The sequence below is a fragment of the Anabrus simplex genome, chromosome 10, assembly GCF_040414725.1.
Source record: "Anabrus simplex isolate iqAnaSimp1 chromosome 10, ASM4041472v1, whole genome shotgun sequence".
Taxonomy (NCBI): Eukaryota; Metazoa; Arthropoda; class Insecta; order Orthoptera; family Tettigoniidae; genus Anabrus; species Anabrus simplex.
Window position 1 is genome coordinate 129,598,774 of NC_090274.1, and position 19,159 is coordinate 129,617,932.

Sequence of the window (19,159 nt, forward strand, 5' to 3'; positions counted from 1 at the left end):
AATTAGTAGGCGTAAATGGTTACAACCTTTTTTTTGTACACACTTCGCGTTACCCACTCAATTGACGTGTTGGATACTCGATCCCACGCCTACTACGGTAATTGCCCTCTCGAATTTCCTTCATGACACTAATTGTTTACTGTAGGTTCGGTGTTGTTGTTTTTCCTTTTCCCCTTATGTGTCGACCTGGTCTTGTTTGTGATTGGTAGAAGTCGCCAAGTATCGGTCACTATGGCGTGAAGTCTAGTACCTTGTGTCCTTGTGCTTTTCCTGTGTGGTAGATATGTAGTTGAATTCCTTCTTCCCTTTTTTTACATTTTACATATTCCTTTTCATCTTCTCCATCTTTTGGGTTTGTTTAGAGGATGCGTGGCTGGGTATACCGCTCCCAAGCGAAGCCCATTAAATTATACGATCAAGACAAGACAAGACAAGACAATTAAATTTTCCTCTTAATCTAACGAAAGTCGGAGACTTACAGTTCTTTTATTAGAAATAACTCGTAGAACTAAACCATTACTTTAATTTATATGGCTTCTGAGACAATTGTAACTCACGAGTGTGCTCTAACCTAAAAGTGATATCATGACTGAAAGGGAAAAAAGGTCACACGCAAGTGACAGCAGTGATGAAGATTCCGATGAATGTATTGGCCCAATGCCTGTCAGCGCTAATACAGAACCTCCAAAGCGGAAAAAATTGAAGGTCTTGAAGTATGAACATTTGTACCTAGAACACCTTCCATGCGCCGAGTCGTACGAGAGGAGTTTCATGCATCGGGATGTAGTTACACATATACTTGTGACTAAAACTGATTTCATAATTACGGGTAGTTGTGATGGGCAAATTAAGTTCTGGAAGAAGTCAGAGGACTCGATAGAATTTGTCAAACATTTCCGTAGCCATCTGGGAGCAATTCAGGACCTTGTTGCTAATACAAATGGTACGCTTCTGTGTTCAATTTCTGTTGATAAATCTCTTAAGGTTTTTGATGTTATTAATTTTGATATGATCAATATGATGAAGCTGAACTACACACCCGCATGTTGTCAGTGGATCCATTGCCCTGGTGATGCAATTTTTGCCTTAGCTGTTTCTGATGCAGCTGCTAATAAGATTTACGTCTACGATGGCCAAGGATCAAACGTCCCTCTTCATGTTCACGAGAAACTTCACACCAAACCTGTGGTGACTATTAAGTTTAATCCAGTGTATGAGGTAGTTATTTCTGTGGATAAAGCTGGTATGTTAGAATATTGGACTGGTCCAAAACTTGATTACGCATTTCCCAAGTGTGTTTCTTTTGAATCAAAATTGGACACAGATCTCTATGAATTTGCTAAGTGTAAAACTTTCCCTACTGGACTTGCATTTTCTCCAGATGGAAAGAAATTCTGTACTTTGTCTGGAGACAGGAAAGTGAGAGTGTTTAATTTCTTAACCGGCAAATTAAGTAGGGTTTATGACGAGACTCTTCAGCGATTTTCAGATCTCCAGCAATTGCGACCCCAACTTCCAAACATGGAATTTGGCCGAAGGATGGCTGCTGAACGAGATCTTGAAAAATCCGACTCCATGAATTTAGCAAATATTGCTTTTGACGAGAGTGGTCATTTCGTTCTGTATGCCACAATGCTAGGTGTTAAAATTGTTAATACCCATTCTAATCAGTGCGTAAAGCTCATCGGGAAGTCTGAGAATCTCAGATTGTTGAACATAGCTCTGTTTCAGGGCCGCGCCAGGAAGACAAAGGCTGCTGTTACTGTAGAAATGGAAGCATCCGAAAACCCTACATTAGATTCTGCCCGTATTGATCCAACATTATTTTGCACAGCTTTCAAAAAGAATAGATTTTACATTTTCACCAGGCGAGAACCAGAGGATGCTAAAGGACCAGATGCTGATCGAGATGTCTTCAATGAGAAGCCATCAAAGGAAGATATAATCTCTGCAACAGAAGCTACTGGTGTGCAGCGAATTTACGAGAATGCGATCGTACATACTACAATGGGCGACATACATTTGAAACTCTTTGCAAAAGAATGCCCTCGAACTGTCGAGAACTTCACTGTTCATAGCAAAAATGGGTATTACAATGGCCATATTTTCCATAGAATCATAAAAGGGTTTATGATTCAGACAGGGGATCCAACAGGGACGGGCACTGGAGGTGAAAGTATCTGGGGCGGGGAGTTCGAAGACGAGTTTCATCCCTCTTTACGCCACGATCGTCCGTATACGGTGAGCATGGCCAACGGTGGTCCCAACACGAATGGGAGCCAGTTCTTCATCACCGTGATACCCACCCCGTGGCTGGACAACAAGCACACCGTCTTTGGGAGAGTCGTGAAGGGGATGGAAGTGGTGCAGAACATCAGCACGGTTAAAACGAATCCAAAAACGGATAAGCCTTACGATGACATTCAGATTGTCAGTGTCACTCTTAAGTGAAAGTACTGTCACAAAACTCACCAGATGGAGGGAAGTGGTTTCTCCGCCAGAGAAGAAGACGAGACCAGAAAAAGTTCAGTGGCATAGGGAGGGATGATGTGCGCATTCTCTTTATCAGAACAGTCTTCCAAGATTTTATTTAAAGTGACTGGTGTCTGCTCGTGCAGAGGAGACATTTCGATACATATGTTTATAGTGCTCATACAGGTTGTCATTGTACGTTGCAGTTTTTTTTTTTTTTTTTTTTTTTTGACCCTTGGTACTTGATGAGGTGATTGCATATTCACAGTGTTCATAGAACTTTGACTGGCTGGATGGCAGATTTTATTCAGTACTCGAGTCTTGTGCTAGAGGTGTGGATTTGAATCCATATGCATTCATTTAAGAGACTTGTGTTAGTCAGTGTACTAGTTGTTATAGAAGGCTCTTGTCTGTGAAAAATTACAGGTTCAGTGTTTCCCAACCTGTTTTGTTTTGGGGAGCCTTAGAAGTATTTAAAAATAATGTTATTTTCTTTACGTCCCACTACCTACATTTTTCCTGGTTTTCGGAGACGACGAGGTGCCGGAATTCTGTCCCATGGGAGTTTTTTTACGTGTTAGTAAATCTGCCGACACAAGGCTGACGTATTTAAGGACCGTGAGATACCGCCGCACTGAGCCACTCAGGGAACCGTGGTTGCCCGCATATAGTGGGCAGAGTACAGTAGGTTGTATATTTTAAAATAACGTTTTAGAACTGTTTATTTGATAATCTTCTTAGAAAGGCGTAAGTGAGGCCCAGAAGGACAGCACGGTAGATCTAATCGCTGTCATCTCTGTGGCATGACCCAGGAACACGAGTAGCTTAATGAATGCTACGGACACAGGATGTGTGCAGATCGATAATGGGTACAACCTCTTCAATAAATAATAACAATAATGTCCCACTGATTACTTTTATGGTTTTCGGAGACACCGAGGCCAGAATTTTGTCCCTCAGTAGTTCTTTTACGTGCCAGTAAATCTACCAACTTAAGGCTGACGTGTTTAAGCACCTTCAGATACCGCCGTACTGAGTCGGATCAAACCTGCCAAATTGAACTCGGAAAGCCAGTGCCTTAACCGTGTGAGCCACTCAACCCGGCATGACCTCTTCACTCACCCTGCACGAGTTTTTTTTTTTGTTTTTTTTTTTTGTTTTTTGTTTTGACAGTTGATAAAACTGTCCTTTCTCCACTAACAGAGTGAGAAGCGAGTGGGGTGAACAAGAGAGCATTATCCTCCATGCTTGTTGTGGTGCTAGCTGGCGCCTTTCTGGAAGTTGTACCGCAATAACAAACAAATCCCATGGCTTGGCCTACCAGGTGACCAGTGCTCAGCCTGAAGGCGTGTGTTCAACACAATGTATTCTATTGGCTGTTATAGTTCACTTTCTGCAGTTGCTATCTGGCCAGGAATCAAACCGGGGGTCTCTGTGCCTAGACCACGTGGTTGGCTGTAGTGTATTCATCATTGGTTAATTGAAGTCTTCTGTTTAAAAATATAAATAAAACAGATTTTTTGCCTACTGGTGATTTTCCTCTTATAAAATCGTCTACGGAGAAGGGATCCATTTTGCCTGCACAGCTGTAAGGTGACAGGTAAGACGGAAACACAGTGAAGTACTCAGACATTCTGTTTTGTTATCAGTCCCACCGAACGAGTTGGCTACGCATTTTAGATCACAAAGCTGCGAGCTTGTATTTGGAAGATAGTGGGTCAGAACCCCCACTGTCAGCAGCCTTAAAGATAGTTTTTGATGGTTTACCATTTTCACACCAGGCTTTAATTCTTGAAACCAAAGGTAAACTATCATAAATGCATAAACAGTGATTTTGAGGCGACTTGTTTTGGTCGTGTTATTATTTATAAGTTTCATTTTCCGTATAGATTGGATGCACTGTACAGGCAAGAAATGTGTTCCACCTATTTATTATAAATGGATTGACATTAGTACCGGTTTCGGCCTTCCGCGGCCATCATCAGCTAGTACATTAATATATACAGTATATATATAGTTAAATATATATATTTTTTTTCTTCTTTCGAATGAGCTACCAGAGGACCATGTGCCAATTTCAATTTCTTCTTCTTTGTTCTTTCTTTTTCTTCCAGTACGCTTTCATCTGTTCACTATGTTTCTTCTTTCTGTCTTCAGACCACTTTGAACCAGTCTTTTTTACTTTCCTACCTTGGAATCCTTCTATTTTCAATACTTTTTCCAGAAAGCCTTCTCTATGATTTATTTCTTCTGTTGTTATATTGTTTTTTTCTAAATCCTTTCTTACTTCATTGACCCAACTTGTCGTTGATTTCTTACCCCACAAATATCTGAAAATCTTACTGGTTAATCTACTATCTTGCATTCGATATAAATGTCCAAAAAATATAAGTCTCCTTTTCCTCATTACATCTGATATATTTTCTAATTTTTTATATATTTCAGCATTACTTCGTAATTTCCAACCTTCTGCTGTGTTTTGTGGGCCTAATATTTTCCTCATGATTCGCCTTTCTAGTATTTCTAGTTTATCTAAATTATAGTTTAATGCCAGACATTCGCTTGCATATAGGCATTCTGGCTTCACTACTGTGTTGTAATGCCTTATTTTTGCATTAATGGATAGGCATCTTTTATTGTAGATATCTTTGGTGACACCATAAGCTCTCTCCATTTTATGTACTATCCGCACACTTTAAGTTGATGCATTTGTGTACGGGGTGAGGAGTAAGGGGGGAGCTGTCCCGGTATCGATAGTGCTGCCTGGTGCTGCCAACTGAATGAAAATGAAATCTGAATTGAATCGATAGTATGAGCGATCGATACTACACCTTTATTTACATTAATGTACAGACAAATCCATGTCAAAATTAATGTGTATATGTATGTTCAACACGTTATTTACATTAATTTACAGACCAATCCCTGTCACAATGAATGTGTATATGTATGTTCAACACGTTATTTACATTAATTTACAGACCAATCCCTGTCACAAAGAATGTGTATATGTATGTGCTCCACCTTTATTGACATTAATTTACAGACCAATCCCTGTCACAATGAATGTGTATATGTATGTGCTACACCTTTATTTACATTAAGTTACAGACAAATCCTTGTCACAATTTATTTGTATATCTATATGTTACATCTTTATTTACATTACAGCTCAGACAGATCACTGTCACAATCGTCACTGCATTCTCCTGTACTATGCATTATAATGTCGTCCATGGCTATTTCCATTACACCGTCGTGTCTCCAGTAGTCCTCCTCCAGTTCTTTCACTTTCCGGCAGTACCCTTTCCAATTTTCGGCCGATACGGAACGGAATGCCTCGATGGTTAGTCGTCGAAGGTTAACGGCTGACATGTCTCCCGTAATGTTCCGTCCTTTGAATTCTCGTTTGATTTTTGCCCATGCCAATTCAGTGGCGTTGAGATCACAGTTGTATGGAGGGAGACGAAGGACGACGTGTCCTTTTTCAGCCGCCATGACGTCAACAGCATAAACTATCAGGAGGCCTGTGTTCCTGCACTAATCTATATAGAGCCTCTTTCCTTTGACTTGCGTCGCAGACAATGCCCTTCCCCTGTAGCCACTGGACCATTGTCACGCATGTGTCATACCTCGATGGTATTTTATCCACCTGTCGAGAATGATATGGTGCATTATCCATCACTATCACAGATGCAGGAGGCAAATTAGGGAGCACAGATGTTTTGAACCATTTCTCAAAATTGTGGGCATTCATTTGGCCATGGTAATCGCCTTGGGTACTTCTGGCGTCAAATATTAATTGTGCTTCTCGTATGAACCCTTTCTCAGATCCAACACTTGCAATTATTAGCCTTTTCGTAGAGCTTCCCCAGGCTGTAACACCCACAACATCGTTTCCTCTCTGCCAACATTTTCCAGTTGTTGTATTATTGTCAATCCAGGACTCGTCCAAGTAAAATACTTCCTTGCCTTCCTCCCTAGCATGTTTAATTTGGACGAGGAAGCGTGCCCGCCAATCAACGACGTCTGCCCTCTCCAGCAATAAAACACGTTTGTTTTGGACTTTCTTCCAAACAAAACCCATACCTTTCAAAACTTTTCGGAGGGACGTTGGGCTCCACGACCACTTGATTTCTTTCTGCAGCACAGGGATCAGTTTCTTCACGGTAGGCACCACTTTTTGGACGGTATAGAAGTTTTCGATGGTGTCCCTGATCACTCGTTTGTCGCGATCACTCAGTTCTATCTTCCCTTGCGTTCTCACCCTACGAGCAAGAGGAGAACAGCATATAACACTTGCATATGACAACCTAATAGTATCCATCATGATATTGGTTAGAACTGCTTAGATAGACTGGTCAGAGGGACCTACCTCTTTTTACCAGGGGAGCGTGGAGATTCGCCGGGGTGAGAGGCAGAATATGCCTTAATCCTATTAATAGTCGAAGCAGATTTTCCTGTATACGCGGCAGCGCGTTGAATAGCCTTGTTGAGGGGGACGAGGAGCTGTTTCTGTTTTTTCTCCAAGGCACAGCATTTTGCAACGTTTGCTATTATTTTTCGTGCCTCGCTGTGTATAACCGGCTTTAGTCGTTTCCTTGGAGGAGTTCCAGGTGCTTCCTTGGATGTCGACGGATGTTCCGAACTCATGTTCCCTACTAACCTATAATATATGGGGGAGCTGTGTTATATACACAACAACAGTACTTAACGTGTACGCCAGATGTCGCATGGCTTTGTTATGTCAACAACAACAGTACGGAACATGTACGCCAGATGTCGCACGGCGATGCTTAAGCGATTCATAGTTTGTGTTGCAAAGGTTGCCAGTACGCATCTCGAAGATCACTGAGGTCGACCGATTCAGCACTAGGGTGTAAATGCACCAAGATAAAGTGTGCGGACTATACCCTCTCATCTACTGCAGATTTTTCTAAACCATTTTCTTGGATTATTTCCTGTAGATATTTGAATTTTTTTACCCTCTCTATTTGGCCAATATCTGTTTTCAGAAATTTTGGTGCATCCCAAATATTTGTTAAAAATTTTGTTTTTTCTGCAGAAATTCTTAAGCCAGTTCTGCTGGCGATTCTTTCCAAGACATTTACTTGGGTTATAGCAGATGTCATATTTTCAGAAAGTATTGCAAAGTCATCTGCAAATGCAAGACAGTTTATTTCGATCCTTTTGTTTCCTCTTCCTAACCTTATCGGTGAAATGTTGAGTTCAATAAGTTTTTCGTTCCAAATTCTCACTATTTTCTCTAGGACATATTTATTTATTTATTTATTTATTTATTTATTTTCTGTTCGTTGATTCTGATTTGCAATCTGGTTTGTTTGTGAGTTTCTTGATTTTGTCAGTTTTGTTTCTTAGGTCTTCCACTGTACAGTAATTTGTAGTTCATCCATATCTTCCTTGATTTCTGTAATCCATTTAATGTTGCACTTACTATTCCATAATTTTTCTATTATTCTCCTGATGATCCTGTTCTCTGGTGTCCTGATTAGATGTCCAAAAAATGAAATACGTTTCTTCCTGATTGAGCTCATTACTGGTTCTATTTCCTATTAGACATCTGGATGATCTAATCATAATAACATCTTTGTGATATTGTCTAATGGCTGTAATATATTAAATTACTAGCTGATGAAGGCCGAAACCAATACTAATGTAAATCAGTTTATAATAAATAAGTATTAATAGGTCTTGTCTATGCGTTGTTTTGGTCGTGTCGTCTTATGTTTCGCAGGAATGAAGATAAACTATGTGATGCTATCATATGTGCAAGGAGAAGCCAGCAGTAATCAGTGGTTCAGCCTCTGCTGCACTCCTTATTGTATCAACTCTGTTGATAGTTTACCTCTGATGTCCAGAATTGTGGCCAGAGTTGCTTCCTTCCTAGTCCTAGCCCTTTCCTATCCCATCATTGCCATACGACGGCGGTGCGACGTAAAACTAATAGGAAAATAGTAATCCGTCTTATATTCATTTTTCAAAAGAAACATGTTTGATGAAGTTTTAATTTATACCACTCGCTGTGGGATTAGCGTTAAGATCAAAAGGTAAAAAAGAAAAGGTATAGGTCGGAATGGGCAATGGCTTGATTACTTACACCAGATAAACTGTTTGATATTAAATTTAATGAAAGATTTAACGCTTGAACTGGGTGATTAATATAATTATTTAAGGACGAACAGGGAGATACATTTACACCTCCCATATCAGAAATAGTGATAGTGCAATAAGCTGCAGAATCACACCACATGAACGACTCAGCGTCACACACTTCGTTTCCTAACAGCTGAAAAAAAAATGTGAAGATTTGAACATTTTTGCTACAATTTCAGCCACGTAGAAGACTACTGCTAATCAAAATTTGTATATGGTGCTACATTTTGAAACAGTAATTATGAAGTTTTTACAGAATTACTAGTATTTAAAAAAAAAAATCATACAGTATTTTCCTTTTTTTTTTTTTTTCATGAATGATTTGAGAAATGTTCACTAGTGAAACCTGCCAATGCATAATGTAGAGTTTCTTATTTGATAATCAAAGTGCAATGTTGATGGGCCCATGTTTGGTTTCTATCTAGGTCGAGGGATTATAATCTTGAATGGTTAATTCCCTCGCCTCAGCAACTGGGTGTTTGTGCTGTACGCAATGTCCATGCAACTCACACACTCTACTAACACGCAGTTTACAGTATAAGGCAGATCCTGCCCACCCTGCCTTATCAGGGTAATAATGTTGCAAGTGATATATTATTAGTTATCAACCAGTTTAAAATTTTGATCACTTAACCTAATGCCTTTAATCAATTATCGGTCTATTAATCAAATTTTAATCGGGGTCATAGAGTATGTAGAGTTCAAGAAAAACACCTGCCATAATATATTTTTATAATTCAATAGGTGGGCTGATGACCTTCGATGTTAGGCCCCTTTAAACAACAAGGGCCTATGCTATAAAGAAGACATTTTTTTTAATTTTAAATTTTAATTGTATTAGTGTCTTGCAAGCATTAAAAACTTAAAATCTGTTAATACTTTAAGACTTTAAAATATTTCCACATCGATGATTTAATGATAAAAAGTTTAAAACAGTGAAGTAGACATGTTAAGAACTAAGGGCCGCCCTATTTATTTATTTATTTTACGTGGTAATTGGTCTTGGACTCCAATTCTTTGTTACATATAGCTCATCGTCACATCTGTACTTTGTCGACATAACATTCTCGCTCCCGAGTAAGGGTGCACGAGAGCTTACCTCTTCGTTTGGTTTGAATCGCTCTGCGGAGGTGACTTAAAGTTTCACAGTGAACTCCTTCGTTATTCACTGTTTTAAACTTTTGTATCTTTAAATCATCAATATGGATATATTTTTAAAATATTAAAAAATTTTTATTTTATAGCATAGGCCTATTGGATCATTATGCCAGGTGCTTTTCGTGATTAACTCATACTCTATGAGCCTAATTAAAATTTGTTCTCTTGTGTACGGGGCAACGCGTCCGCCTGTCACCTGGCGGCCCCGGGTTCGATTCCTGGCCGGGTCAGGGATTTTATATGTAAGATCAATATCCCCGGCCTGGGGACTGGGTGTTTGTGTCGTCCTTAATGTTCCTTTCCTCACACTCGACACTTCCGCAATTTCTAAATACACGCAGGTTCTTAACATAAGGTGCAAAAAATATTCTTAGGCCGACGCCCTGAATAAATAGCATTTAAAATATATATATATATATCCAACATCACTGAACACACTCTCGGGGGGAACTGAAGTACCTGGAATGGAAAACAATTTTTTTACTATGCGTTTGAGGTGAATGTATTTTCCACCATTGCAGAGGGTCTGTGAAGTCATATTCTAGTTCCACCAAAGACTTGTAGACTGCAATTTCCATCACAAGTGGTGCTGAACATGAAACTGAAGTGGCATGACCAGAATACCATTTGTCTTAATCAGTTTCAAAATTCATTTTCCTAGTCTTGCTGCATGGTTTTACTAGAACTTGCTCTCCATCCTTATCTCTCTCTGAAATTCTTTTCCACACAGATTCCCAGCCCTTGTTTTTAATACATCTAAGATATTTAAATCTAGGATTGAGAGCAGTAGCTTCCTGGTAAGTCTTCAAATTGCACCATCATTTATACAAGAGTCCTTTTAAATCGAGCTGTGCACCCAGGATAAACTTCATTTTGGTTCTGAGATCACGAAAGTTGAAATGTTGTTTACAACACTATCCTGTACAGCATACACTTTGTATTGAAAAGGTGGAATCTTCGCTGAAATTGCAACTTTTATATTTTTCAGGATTGACATTGGAGCAACATAAAGATAATTTCAAGTAACCTGTCACAAATAACAAATAATAATATGTGTGTGGTTAAGTGTAAGAAAGGGCCAAGAGCCCTAACTTCGCCGCAGAAAATAAAGGCTTTTATCTATCTATCTATCTATTATATTTGCTACCGCCAAGGAGGTGTGATATTTTCTAAACATGGCATAAGAGACACAATAATTCCTGTTAGAGGTTAGAGGCTATTAGAAGAGTGGATCGACGTCTCTAATACCCCTTTTAGCTCTCGATCATGAAATATGTGCTTTTCCGTCAAGTAACTATGTCCTGTTGCTCTATAAGATTTTTATCAAGCTAATATTCTAGATAAGAACTGTGTTTGGAATGCACCGCTATTTTCCTGCACTTTAAAAGTAATGTTCCGATAGCAGCATCATTGATAGCTTTATTTAAACTTATTGTAGAGTGTGGGCTGCACACCAGTAATTCTCGTACTTCGCTCTTTCAACTCCTAGAACGATGTTTCCTGCATTGTCAGAGGAAATAGCGACAACTGTATCCTCCAACATGCATTCATGAACTACATCTTCAAACTCTTCTGTGCATTTAGTGGCATTGTGGTTTTCTCTAACATGTTTACGTTGTAATGTTGCATTACGATATTATTCCCAGTTTGATTCAATCCAGTGAAGTGGTTACAGTTAGATATTGAAGGCCAAAAATCCCCTGTGAGACTTAACAAGTTCTGCTTGTTTCAGTTCATCTAATAATTTTATTTTGACCATTCTGCTTCATAGGATGGTAAGTGTGAGAATTGAGAACTTCACGTAAAATCTCTTCAAGACGACGATCAGAGAGAACATTGACCGGCTTACTATCCTGCACAATCCACTTCACTAGTTTATTCGTAATTTCAGTTTCCTTATTAGAGGACACAGGCTTCACTATTAGGTGCTCCAACGTTGACTAGTAGTGAAATTGATAGATACACTTTGGAAAGGATGAATATGTATAAGATGATAGTGAGGGCTACTTGTACTTCCAGTATAAGTGTACAGTTTTCTGCATTTCTTACAAAAATCTGTTTGTATATCTGTCACCTTACCACAGTCATTTAGTTTAAATTCAAAACTTTCACCAAGTTTTCCTCACATCAATTCATAAGCCATATTTGTAACCAAAGTTCACAAACACTGAGGTTCAAGTTGTCACTTTTTCTACTGGTTCTTTCTAGTAGATGGTATCTGTCCATTCATAGATCAACTGAAAATACCTTCCCCACTCGTACCCATTATGGTGGCTGACTGTGTTTTGTAAAAGTCCACAAATATACTACACTAGGCTGTCTGTTATTTCCTTTCCAATAGTTTATAAAAGCAATGATCATAACTAAACCTCGGATTTTAGTCAAAAACCTATTTTGTTCGTGATGAGGTAACTTAAAATGAAGTTGTATTTACATGTTTCATGTATTTATAAAGTTAGAAACGGTGGTAAAGTGCCTAAAAATGCCTAAATTGACGTTAGAACCTATATTTGCCAATATTCCTATAATTCCTGTTTTTATCCTTAAATTAATTTAAAATGCGTTTAATTTATTCTGAGAACTAAAATATTTGCTGACTTCTTTTTTTTTTTTAATCTTGAGCTGTATATTCCTGAAATACTCTACAAACAAAATCTTAAAATCAGGAAGCTGTAAAAAACACTCCCCAAAAGCCCTTAAGGACCTCCCGCTGTAAACACGCTCGTAGTCTGTGTAGTGGAAACAAAACTCTTTTTCATTCTGCGAGAACATGTCAGTTGTTCATTTATTCAGTGTGTGAATTATGCCGAAAGTGTCGAGTTCCAAGTCGTCTTTAATTAAAAAGTGGTTACGGGAGTTCCCCTTTTCACATAGGATGGTAAAATTATATTCCGTAACGTTTGAAGCAAAGAGGTGAGTGAAATGTGTTTTATACGAGGGCTGTTTTCAACCTGTACGGGCCATAAACAAAGACACATTGACATAAAAAAAGATTTTATTACTAAATGTTTAGTACTGTAGTTTCGTACATAATCACCAAAACAACTTAGGCATTTGTCGTATCGTGACGCCAGCTTTCCTATGCCCTCTGCAAAGAAGTCTGTCATCAGTGAGGACACATGCACCTGGATGGCCTCCTGAAGTTCTTCGTTGGTGGCAAAGCGTTGTCCATCCAACCATGCCTTCAGTTCTCAAAAAAGGTGAAAATGTTAGGTGTGAGGTCTGGACTATAGGATGGATGATCGAAAACTTCCCACTTCAATTGTTTGAGGTCTTTCGTCATTTTGGCACAGTGCGATGTAGCATTGTCATGGATCAAAACCATGCTAAACGAGAGCTTACTTCTTCGTTTGTTTCGATTCGCTCTGCGGAAGCGACATAAAGTTTCACAACAAACTCGGAGTGTTCTGTAGTTTATGGAGTGTCATACAGGACCCAAGTTTCATTGCCAGCAATGATAGACTTTCCCACTCACTATGGTAACACGTGGGAAACATTGAGTTTTGTGATTGTCAGTCAACATTCTTGGGACGCAGTGTGAACAAAGTTTCTGGTATCCTAAGTGTTTAGTCACAATTGTGTACAGAGAAGAGCTTGGGATTGCTGTTGTTGTTGTAAACATCCGTTGGTCGTGGACAAACTCGTCAACCTTCTCAACCTTGCGTCCTTGGTCATGGATGTCTGCCTGTCTTTCTTTAAATTTCCGACACCATTCCTGTACAGTTTTCACCATACACTGCATTCATTCTGCGATTGATTTCAGCGGTGCTACATCCTTCTGCTTGCAGAAAATGCATCGCACTTGGCAGGAGGATCGATCTTAGTGGCCAGGTTCAATTGACTATGACTGGCACATTGGAGCTGACAGTGGCAGAGGTTGTGCAATTGCACTCCTGACTATTTCTTGTTTACGTGTATGCATGACCAGCCTTTGTATTCCCCCCCCAAATGAGGTATCATCAGTTTAGCAAAACAAACATGGCACTTATATAAAAATGAAACTGCTGAAAATATACTTTTAGAACCTATTTGAGAGCCTATTTTAGGTATCAGCATCCGAGGTCTAGTCGTAACCCTTGATTTAGAAGAAAGCAGTTAAGGAGGTATTATTTCTGAAAGAAAGACATGAACATCAACTTACTTCAATGACCTGACAGTCATACTAGCACACCAAATACACAGGTTTTGTGCCATGCAAAACAGTTATTTGTCCTTCTCCACACTACAGTTTTAATTGGTTTGATAAATCGGCTAAAGTAAATTGATTGGTTAATTGGATTTTTATATTAATCCCTTGATCGGCGGTCTCCCTTGCAAAAAGTGATGCCTGGGAGGTCATCAGGTGATAGAGATTTTGATTCCCTAGCCGGCATTAATTTTTGTAAAAGAGACCAAGTAGCTGATGGTGCATTGGCACTGCCCGAGGCTCCAAGTAGTCTGTGGAACAGCCATGCACTAGCGACAAGTCTTGGTGGGTGTGTTAGTTACCAACTGATGAGCGCGAATTGGCACACTGAGGTGAACAACCAAGAGTGAGTTAGCTGGAAAATTAATAATGGACCATGTATATTGGAATAATGAATTTACTTATTCAGGGTTCCCTACCAGTATGCGAATCAAAATCTATATCAAAATGCCTGAACTTGCACAAAAAACAAGCCGCTGACAAACTTACTTCGTACCAAGCGTGAGGCGCTATATGGACCCTGTCGTACCTGTCGACATAACGACAGGTCGGTCTGGGACAGGACATCTTCAAGTAGAGAGGGTCTTCTTTCCTTACTTAATCGTTTGTCTCTTCCTTCTTACCGTACACTTAATGCATCTTCATTCGAGATGACCCATCATTGAGCACTGATATCAGTTGTCAGTTGCTGCAGGTCTTCTGTGGGACTATCCCGAGGAAACCCTATGAGCTCATCGCTGACTGAGAAAGTTTATACTGATCTGCCCTGTGGCTTGATGCAACGCTTGTTCGTTTCTCTCCTTCCACACTTGCTAATGATACAATCATCATATGCAGTTTCCAGCTGTTGGCCAGGTCTGCTCTTGCATTCCTACCACTTCTCGCTCATCACTCTTGCCCAGTTCTCTCCTCTTCTCTGTACACACTCTTCCACTCCTTTTGTCCACCTGTCTCTCAGCCGTTTTCCTGTTATCTCCATTTCGTGCATTCTCCTTGGTATCGTTCTCTTCACGTGTCCATACTATTCAAGTCTAAATCCCTCTACCGTGTTCTTCAGTGACTCTTCTTTTACTGTATATCTAACCTAGTTTCTCATCTTATCCAATCTTGTCACTCCTGTCCTGCTTCTCAAAAATTTAATTTCACTTGCCTGTATCCCAGTCAGAATAGGCACATAGTACATCCTGTATATCACTAATGGCTGACTTAAATATATCTTTTTGGGATTGTCCTACCTTACTGCCAACTATCGTGCAAAATAATCAACATTCCTCTTCCTTCTTCGTCACCTTTTTCTGAACATTAGTTTTTAAAAAATTCCACAAACCTTCTGTTCTGGAAAAGGATTTCAAAATTATCACTTGGAGATACCTCCCCTTGGAGCTGACTATATGTTTCCAGTCACATATTTTTGTCCCATGAAGTGAAAATTAGATATAAATAAATTATCAAAATCGATAGAAGGGAAGAAAATTAATTTAGATGACATAGAGAAATTTTTACAAAAGTAACTAAATTATCACACGGAAAATTTCCATGCTGCTTCACAGATGCTGATAGTAGCAACGAAACTATTGTTGGAAAAGCCGATTATTAAAATTAACCATCAGTGTGACAAAACTAACCAACCTGGAGACTAGAAGGGTAAAAATCAATACTCAACACACATATCAAAATTACTCATATCTGTCCTGTCCTGTGAGCTTAGAAGCAGGAATCTGTTAATATCAAAGAAGATAAGAAAATATTTTTCTATTGGTACTTAGATGAGAGTCTTGAATGGTGCACATCACATCCAGTAACGGTGCTTTCCAGTAAATCAAAATCTAACCAGTCACCATCAGGAATTTTTTCTCAAACAGTAATCTATCAATCAATCAATACTGATCTGCATTTATGGTAGTTGCCCAGGTGGCAGATTCCCTATGTGTTGTTTTCTTAGCCTTTTCCTTAATGATTTCAAAAAAATTGGAAATTTATTGAACGTCTCCCTTGGTAAGTTATTCCAATCCCTAACTCCCCTTCTTATAAAGAAATATTGGCCCCAGTTTGTTCTCTTGAATTCCAACTTTATCTTCATATTGTGATCTTTCCTACTTTTATAAACGCCACTCAAACTTATTCGTCTACTAATGTCATTCCACGCCATCTCTACGCTAACAGCTCGGAACATACCACTTAGTTGAGCATCTCTTCTTCTTTCTCTCAGTTCTTCCCAACCCAAACTTTGCAATATTTTTGTAACGCTACTCTTTTGTCGGAAATCACCCAGAACAAATTGAGCTGCTTTTCTTTGGATTTTTTCCAGTTCTTGAATCAGGTAATCCTGGTGAGGGTCCCATACACTGGAACCATACTCTAGTTGGGGTCTTACCAGAGACTTATATGCTCTCTCATTTACATCCTTAATACAACCCCTAAACACCCTCATAACCATGTGCAGAGATCTGTACCCTTTATTTACAATCCCATTTATGTGATTACCACAATGAAGATCTTTCCTTATATTTACACCTACATACTTACGATGATCCCCAAAAGGAACTTTCACCCGATCAACGCAGTAATTAAAACTGAGAGGACTTTTCCTATTTGTGAAACTCACAACCTGCCTTTTAACCCCGTTTATCAACATACCATTGCCTGCTGTCCATCTCACAACATTTTTGAGGTCACGCTGGAGTTGCTCACAATCTTGTAACTTATTTATCACTCTATAGAGAATAACATCATCCGCAAAAAGCCTTACCTCTGATTCCACTTTTTTACTCATATCATTCATATATATAAGAAAACATAAAGGTCCGATAATACTGCCTTGAGGAATTCCCTTCTTAATTATTACAGGGTCAGGTAAAGCTTCACCTACTCTAATTCTCTGAGTTCTATTTTCTAGAAATATAGCAACCCATTCAGTCACTCTTTTGTCTAGTCCAATTGCACTCATTTTTGCCAGTAGTCTCCCATGACCCACCCTATCAAATGCTTTAGACAGGTCAATCGCGATACAGTCCATTTGACCTCCTGGATCCACGATATCTGCTATATCTTGCTGGAATCCTACAAGTTGAGCTTCAGTGAAATAACCTTTCCTAAAACCAAACTGCCTTCTATCAAACCAGTTATTAATTTTACAAACATGTCTAATATAATCAGAAAGAATGCCTTCCCAAAGCTTACATACAATGCATGTCAAACTTACTGGCCTGTAATTTTCAGCTTTAAGTCTATAACCCTTTCCTTTATACACAGGGCTTACTATAGCAACTCTCCATTCATCTGGTATAGGTCCTCCGACCAAACAATAATCAAATAAGTACTTCATATATGGTACTATATCCCAACCCATTGTCTTTAGTATATCCCCAGAAATCTGATCAATTCCAGCCGCTTTTCTAGTTTTCAACTTTTGTATCTTATTGTAAATGTCATTGTTATCATATGTAAATTTTAATACTTCCTTGGCCTTACTCTCCTCCTCTATCTGGACATTATCCTTGTAGCCAACAATCTTTACATACTGCTGACTGAATACTTCTGCCTTTTGAAGATCCTCGCATACATACTCCCCTTGTTCATTAATTATTCCTGGAATGTCCTTCTTGGAACCTGTTTCTGCCTCAAAGTACCTATACATGTGTATGTTGGGTATTCAGCCCGAAGGCTGGTTTGATCCTCTGCAGCTCCGCCAACAGCTGTCATAAATAGCCTAGGCGTCACTGAAGAGGTGAAGTAGTTTCCCGTTGCTTTCCTCACCGAGCCAGCCGTTGCTATTACATATCAGTCTGCCAAGCCCACTGAAATGCATGCACCAACCGACCCTATGAGCGATATTTTCACACCATTCATAACAGGGACTGGCTGCATAAGGAATGGTATTATTAGCATCACTCATACCTCGGTCACTTTCATATTGTCAAAGCCAAGGATGAGTCTGAGACAGGTCAATAAAAGTAACAAATTTGATATAGCCCATACCAGAAGACATAGTGCACTGTAAACACTACATCTCGCCAGCAAGGGCATTACACTTCCATTTTTCACTAGAATTTGTATGACTGCCAATTATGCTTGCCATCATGTTATCCTTAGCTGCCTTCTTTGCTAGATTCAATTTTCTAGTAAGTTCCTTCAATTTCTCCTTACTTCCACAGCCATTTCTAACTCTATTTCTTTCCAGTCTGCACCTCCTTCTTAGTCTCTTTATTTCTCTGTTATAATAAGATGAGTCTTTACCATTCCTTACCACCCTTAAAGGTACAAACCTGTTTTCACATTCCTAAACAATTTCTTTAAACCCATCCCAGAGTCTGTTTACATTTTTATTTACTGTTTTCCACCGATCATAGTTACTAATCCTCACTGTCTGTAATTTTGTCACTAGCCAACCTAACCCTCCTATCACTAATTCTGACGCATTAAGGTCAGTGCTCAGTGTAACCAAACTCTAAGCTAACCCTGACACTAAACCAGAGTCTAACTACTCACTAATGGTAATCATCAGAGGTCATCCTGGAGATGTTATGACACTGCTGTTAGGGCACTATACATTCGTTACATTGGCAGCCATGTAAAACTGTCGGGCAGTTACGGGGTTACCCGTGGAACGCAGAGGTGAAAGAAGGTGCCAGGGTGAATGGGTCTAACTACAATGTCAAGAAAGAATTTAAACTGAAATTGAAGGTTATATTTTTGAAAAGGAACAAGTTAACAAATTCTCACTTAGTGAGATAACAATGACAAAAATAGAAAAATCCAAGATTTCAGAACTTTAACTCTCTTGGGCTTTAAGCCCCTAGTCTTACTATTCCTCGAGCTCCTAGCTCAAATTTACCAAAACAAAATTTACACAAGGGCAGAAATCCCTCCATACATGGAGCGCTTGCTCCCAACTCACAATATCAAGCCTCCCAGAGGCACTTTTACAACACTAGAAAAGAGCTGTCGTGCTCTCAGTTTTCCAAGCCTATTCAAGGTGATATCAGAAAATTACAATGGCTTGCCATCAAGCCACAGCTTACAAATTTGAAACAGAGGTATCTAGTACCCAACCTATTGGGCCATTGCAGAAAAGAACAGGTTAAGTAAATGGCCCAAAACACAAATTGAATGGAGGCAAGTACTTGCACTCCAAAATATGCATTCTTAAAACCTAAGGGGGACTAGGCT

General features: G+C 39.2%; 1 protein-coding gene across 1 annotated transcript; it reads left to right on the forward strand.

The window, feature by feature from the left end:
• Nucleotides 1-443: 443 nt before the first annotated feature.
• On the forward strand, nucleotides 444-4,076 carry LOC136882350 (peptidylprolyl isomerase domain and WD repeat-containing protein 1). Its single transcript, XM_067154952.2, has one exon. The coding sequence runs from the start codon at nucleotides 586-588 to the stop codon at nucleotides 2,449-2,451; it is 1,866 nt and encodes a 621-aa protein (XP_067011053.1). The 5' UTR covers nucleotides 444-585; the 3' UTR covers nucleotides 2,452-4,076.
• Nucleotides 4,077-19,159: the final 15,083 nt, after the last annotated feature.